This window comes from Nematolebias whitei, chromosome 21 (genome assembly GCF_014905685.2).
Source record: "Nematolebias whitei isolate Nwh7 chromosome 21, NemWhi1, whole genome shotgun sequence".
NCBI lineage: Eukaryota > Metazoa > Chordata > Actinopteri > Cyprinodontiformes > Rivulidae > Nematolebias > Nematolebias whitei.
The window spans coordinates 31,392,851-31,399,303 of NC_056518.1; the positions used below are offsets into that span (position 1 = coordinate 31,392,851).

A 6,453-nucleotide genomic window follows, 5' to 3' on the forward strand; every position below is an offset into this window, starting at 1 on the left:
CACTCATCTATCTTTCCATCACTCGATCTATCACTCCATTCATTCATTCATCCATCCATCACTCCATTCATCTTTCCATGACTCCATTTATCCATCCATCCAAAATTCCATCCATCCATCACTCAATCCATCCATCCCTCAATCTACCCATCCAGCCATCGCTCTATCCATCCATCACTCCACTCATCTATCTTTCCATCACTCGATCTATCTATCCATCCATCCATCACTCCATCCATGCATCACTCCATCCATCATTCCATCTATCCATCCATCACTCCATCCATGCATCACTACATCCATCACTCCATCCATCCATCACTCCATCCATCACTCCATCCATGCATCACTCCATCCATCCATTATCTTTACCCATGTCTTCCTTTTCAGGTCTCAGGGCTCACTGGTGTCCATACCAGCCATCACTGTGTGAGAGTCAGGGGACACCTGGACAGGTCTCCAGTCCATCACAGGGACACATAAAGACAAACAATCATTCACTCTCTCTCTCACCTAAAGATAATTTAGAGTTACCAATCAGTCTAAGAGAGATTAATTTAATATGATTTGGAATAAGGCTGTAACCGAACAAGCCGTGGAAGCAGTGAAGCGCTGTGGACACTCTCCGATGCGCGGTAAAGGAATCTGAAGTATTTATCAGTACAAGATGAAACCAAACCTCCACAGCTTGTTTCAACTTACCATAGCAACATCGTCAAGAATACCCTGAGGACTGCTGTGTGCCATTATCTGGGTACGAAAAGGAACATTTGAGTAAACCACGTCAAACAACCAAAACTTACAGAGAACCTGCCTTTGTTTATTTATTTTTAATAAATAAAAAAAATCAGTCCGTGTTGAGTTCCTGTTTAAAAAAGATACCGACCTTAGAACAGACAAAATCAACCAGAGTGAGTTCCTCCTCTCCGATGTACTCAATAATCTTCTTATTGATCCACGGTTTAATACGGCGATCCATCAGAGTCTAAAAACAGAACATCAGGCAGGCTTAGTTCCTGATCTTATTATTCGCAGCTGTACATTTGATTAAAAACACTTGAAACGTTTTTTACCGAGTCGACCATAGCCCAGTCCAAAGGGTAAGAGAAGAGCTCGGGCCTGGATGTGGGGATCTTCTCGATGAGGCTCTTTATGTGTTTGTGTTTCTCCTCCGTGTTGATGCTGCTTTTGGGGGCAGAGATCTCAGCTCCATCAAGCCCAAGACTCTTGTCGTCATCACCGTAGTCCAGTGGAACCAGTTTTCTTTTTCGAGGCTGCTCATCCGCTTCCTCGTCGTCAAACTTGTTGAAAACACTATCGACTGCTGCCAACTTCTTTCTCTTCCCGGCGCTGAGCTGATTGGGACTGTTGGTTGCACCTGAGAAACAAAATGAGGAGGAGCACGGGTTTATTGGAGCAGTAACCGTCAGGGCTCTGGCACTTGTCAGATTTTAACATTTCAAACTATTCCAGATTTATTCCAGATTGAGCATGGACTTTGTTGTTATTCCAGATTTCACTTTTACAGATTTCTTTATGAGTATTCAAGCATTACTAACAAACAAGTACAAATCCTCAAAGTATGTGCAGGAGGCTGAAGGTTTGCACAGTTGCATGAATATTTTGATCACCAGCGGTTTAAGTCTATTGGCAGGAGCTTTTTTAAACTGGAACAATTATAACAAGAGCACTGCACACAGCACATTATACAACAAACTGGTTCACAGCAATATAGCAATGGCCCGGACAAGCAAAGACCTTGTATTAACTTTTATTATTATTGATCCATTATTCCAGGAGGGCGCCCCGCCCTGTCAACAGAACTGAGCACCCCGCCTTCCAAATCCCCCCACCCATCCCCCGACGCAGCTCCACCACTTCCAGATAAAAAGTGGAGATTGTAGCAGCTCAGACTCCAAAAACCGTGCACAAGACAAACATAGTGCTAGTTTGTCTTTTTCATGGCAGCTGCATTTCTAACATCCTTCTACCAGTATACCCACTGTCCCTCCTCTGGACGTGTCCAAACCACTGTCTCTCCTCTGGACGTGTCCAAACCACTGTCCCTCCTCTGGATGTGTCCAAACCACTGTCTCTCTTCTGGACATGTCCAAACCACTGTCCCTCCTCTGGACATGTCCAAACCATCTCAGTCTGGTCTCTAACTTTATCTCCCAGTTGTTCAACCAGTGCTGTACCTCTGATGATCTCATTCCTAATCTTCTCCATTCTTGTCTCTCTTAAGAACCTCAACATCTTCATTTCTGCCACTTCCAGTTCTGTCTCTTGTCTTTTTGTCCATGTCTCTGTCTCCAGACCATACAACAGAGCTGGTCTCACCACTGTCTTGTAAACTTTTACTTTGACCTTTGTTGACACCCTTTTGTCACAAATCACTCCTGAAACTTTTCTCCATCCACTCCATCCTGCCTGGACTCTCTTCTTCACCTCTTTACCACACTCTCCATTTTCCTGGACAGTGGACACCAAGTCCTTGAAGTCCTGCACCTTTGTGACCTCTGCTCCTTGTAGCCTCACTGTTCCACCTCCTCCCTCTCATTCACACACATGTACTCCGTCTTACTACGCCTGACTTTCATTCCTCTTCTTTCAAGTGCATACCTCCACCTCTCCAAGTTCTCTTCCACCTGTTCCCACCACAGATCACAACGTCATCTGCAAACATCATAGTCCACGGGGATTCCTGCCTGACCTCACCTGTTAGTCGGTCCGTCACCAGAGCAAACAAGAAGGGGCTTAGAGCTGATCCTTGATGAACTCCCACCTCCACCTTGAAGCTATCCCTCACTCTTACAGCACATCACATTTGACGGGCGTTTAACAATATCAGACAAATGTTTTTTCAGTTTTGACATTTTGAATTGGAACTTCGTACAAACATTTGGTTTGATTTCAAATAAAAATTTGATGTGAACAGTGACTGTACTGTCAAGGGAGGTCAGCATCCACTTATTAAATATTTTTTAGCTCCATAAAGAGATTATATGCAGGTTTATCTTTCATGGTTTTGTTTTCACATTTGTACATTATTTAGAATTTATTTAATAAAATATATTAATGTTTCATTTTTATACCTGATTATTGATCGAGCATGAACAGGAACGACCCATGGTTGAGTTTTTTTAAATCAGCCAATTAAAAGTGATTACTGATTCATCAAACTATAACTGTTTGCTTGATAATCATTTTTGAATTACATCACAGTTGTCTGAATCAAACTGAAGAGAATCATGAGGTGTCTAACAATGACCTGGACCGTGGAGTTCATTTACCCTTTGAACAGAAACACAGTGACTCACAGACTGGGTACACTGGTACTCACCCAGTTTGAGACTAAGACCGATTTTGGGCCGGTGCTCGTCTAACGGCTGGAGGTCAGGCGTGTTCTCTCCTGGAATGATTATGCCGCAGGGAGATTCACCACCAGGCGTGTTTGGAGTCACGTTCCCGCTGGCAGAAGACACTGAGGGAGCAGTAGTGATTGGACGCATGACGGGCTTTGGTTGAGGCTTGGTCTCCTGTGAGTCCTCCTGGTTGTGATAGTTGTCCTCCTGCCTATCGTTCACATCATCATCAGAATGCTGCTGGGGTACCCGGGACTTCGGTTCTACGGGCCTCTCTAAAACTTTCCTATTACGTTCTCGATCCCGATCCCTATCCCGATCCCGATCACTGTCCCGTTCTCTGTCCCGGTTCCGTTCTCGTCCCCGGTTCCGTTCTTTTTCTCTATGAGATTTTTCCTTGATTACATCCTCCTCGAGTTCAAGGTTCAGTAGCAGTTGTTGCTTCCGCTCTGCTTCCTCCTCGATCTTTATGAATAAAAACGCCACAGAAAAAAAAAAGTGTTAAAAGAACGTCACACTTCTGAATCTGAAATTCAAGAAAAATCTTTTTTTTTGCTGTGAATCATTAAAATGGAAGTTTCAGGTTCAACCCACCCTCTGCAGCTCAGCATCTGGGTCAGGGTGACCCTCAGAAAGAAGTCTTTGTCTGATGTCCTCCAGTTCCTCCTTCTCTCTTTTCCGGTCCCGCTCGTCCATTTCTACCTCCTTTTCCCGGTCCCGGAGCCGCTTCTGCAGAGCGCTGCCCCTGAGGATTACAACAAGAAAATGATCAATAACGGAGTGGCAAACTGTCAGGGAAACTCACAGGAAACATTTGTAAGCCAGATGCCTTTCCTGACCCAACCTGGGCTCGAACCCACAACCTTAGAATTATAAGACCACAGCGCTGACCGCAGAGCTCCTGCACCACTTTTATATGATACGATAAATGTGGGATCAAATAATGCATTTATGATGGGTTTCAATTGTCGGTTGTCCCCAGAAGGAACATTTATTAGAAATATATTATTGATTCGTGTGTTTTCTGAAGCATTACAATATGAATAGGCCTGTCACGATAACAAATTTTGCTGGGCGATTGGCTCAGAAATTATTACGATAAACAATAATATCGTTAGAAATTTGGCAGTAATTAGTAATGTCAAATTTAAGAAGAAATTTTAATTTTTGTGTGTAGTACTTTTTTTGACCACCGGATGGCAGTATAAGACAGTTTGAACTGAAGGATGGATAGTGAGGGAGCGAGCAGTGTGTCTCTTTAAGAAAAATGGGAGGGAGGCCCCTTGACGTGACATGGGCTGTCTCTCGTTCCTGTTTTTTGGTTCTCAAAATGGTGGACGCTCGATGTGGTTTGAGCTCTTTAGCATAACATTTGTCACACAAAGCTTTTAATAAAAAAAATTTAAATCAGTAAACAAATTCTCAGCTTCTTTTTGCAGAGAAAAACAGCTTTCTAGACGAAGGCACGGGTTTCAACTATGACTTTTGGGGCTTTGACAAGACGGAGGTTTTTCCCCCCACCGAGGTCGGCCTGTTAGCTTAGCTCGTAGCTTAGCTTCTCAGCTTAGCTGCTTTTAACGATCAAAAAAACACGATATGGTTAAAACTGATTTTAAAGAGAAAGGAGGGGTCAGTGAAGAACACCGGAGTTGAGATGTTTGTCTTCCAGTGTCTTCAGTAGAGACACGAAGAAACGATAAAGCCGATAAATGAAAATTAAGTTGATAATTTTCATTTATCATGCGATTAATTGATTTATTGTTTATCGCGACGGGCCTAAATATGTATGCATATTATTTTCCTAAATTAATAAACTTTATAATCCTTCTATTACTTTAGGTCATGGTGAACATCATGGCAGCGTGGCATTACTTCATTATCATAATGGATTTGATGTGACCATCCGGCAGTAGTGGAGAGTTGGTTTATTTTGTGAGACCTCTGAAGGTTCTGGTTCACACGCAGATTTATTCCCTGGCAATCCTTGAGAATGCTTTTCTTCCACAACTTCTTGGCCAGTCTGCCTGCAGCGGTGCTGGTTCTTCTGGGCCAGATTCTGACAGCACTGGACAGGACGAGGGGAGGGCGATCAAGAGTTTCTATAAAACTAACAAGCTTTCTTCAGTGAGTTGGAAGCAGAACAGAATGAAGGCAGAGCCAGGCCTGAGAGCGCCGACTTGTAGTCCTTTCTGTATTCTGGTTCTCCAGAGCTTTGTGTTCACTTTGATCCAGACTACAACTGATCCGGTGTCAAGTGGTTTTTATCCTCTTGACAGAACACTACAGGACAGTAACGTTACTGGTGAATTACAGGAGTACTGGAAATTATTTGAGTCTAGAAGGATTTTTAGTTTGTCAGGAACAGCTATGTAAAAAAAAATAAATAAATACATGAACAGAAATAAACGCGTGTGTGTGTGTGTTTAATGGATCACCTGTAGTATTTTGGATCGTCCCTGTCGTCGTCATAATCTTCCAGGAACTCTTTGAGTCTTTTGGCTTCTTTCATCTGATGGAAACACACAAACTGTTGGTCCTGATGCTCAGCTGTTGCTACGTTTGTGTAAATCTGACAAGTTGGATCTGATGTGACGTTATAAACAATTTCATCCTGTTGGGAGTACCATTTCACGCCGCCTCTCATCCTCCCTCTCTGCATCTTTGATGTAGTCACGAGTCTTCTTCTTCTCTCGGATCTCCCAGTTTTTGAGACGCTTCAAACAAAAAGATATTTGACTAACACTGTGACAGAGCTGAAGTCTTGAGCACACATCAATCATATACATACTTCTTGATAAGCAGCCTCTTTGTCCCTCAACCTCCTCTCCAGTCTCCGCCGTTCATACACATCCTCCTCATCTTCTTCACGGTCTTGTTTCTTATCCTCTCTGGTCCTCTCTCTGCAGAAGACAGACAGCTACAGATCACTTTCACAAAAATATCACTTCCTGTTAAAAGACAAAAATCTAAAACGTTTTTTTTTCCCTTAACTCAGTTTAATCATCAGCAAAAACATTGATTCAGTTTTGTTGAATATACCTGTCTTACACTGCGCCTGTCTTACACTGCGCCTGTCTTACACTGCGCC

At 43.0% G+C, this 6,453-nt stretch overlaps 1 protein-coding gene across 2 annotated transcripts in view; it reads right to left on the reverse strand.

Moving 5' to 3' along the window:
• rbm25a (RNA binding motif protein 25a) overlaps nucleotides 1-6,453 on the reverse strand; it is a 16,961-nt gene that overhangs the window by 2,535 nt on the left and 7,973 nt on the right. For both annotated transcript variants that reach the window (XM_037695560.1, XM_037695561.1), the window contains 8 exons: nucleotides 6,154-6,265; nucleotides 5,990-6,079; nucleotides 5,801-5,874; nucleotides 3,960-4,110; nucleotides 3,344-3,830; nucleotides 1,074-1,378; nucleotides 887-985; nucleotides 703-750 (listed from right to left, as the gene is read on the reverse strand). In XM_037695560.1, the coding sequence (XP_037551488.1) occupies nucleotides 703-750; nucleotides 887-985; nucleotides 1,074-1,378; nucleotides 3,344-3,830; nucleotides 3,960-4,110; nucleotides 5,801-5,874; nucleotides 5,990-6,079; nucleotides 6,154-6,265 (1,366 nt within the window). The remainder of the gene's footprint in view (nucleotides 1-702; nucleotides 751-886; nucleotides 986-1,073; nucleotides 1,379-3,343; nucleotides 3,831-3,959; nucleotides 4,111-5,800; nucleotides 5,875-5,989; nucleotides 6,080-6,153; nucleotides 6,266-6,453) is intronic.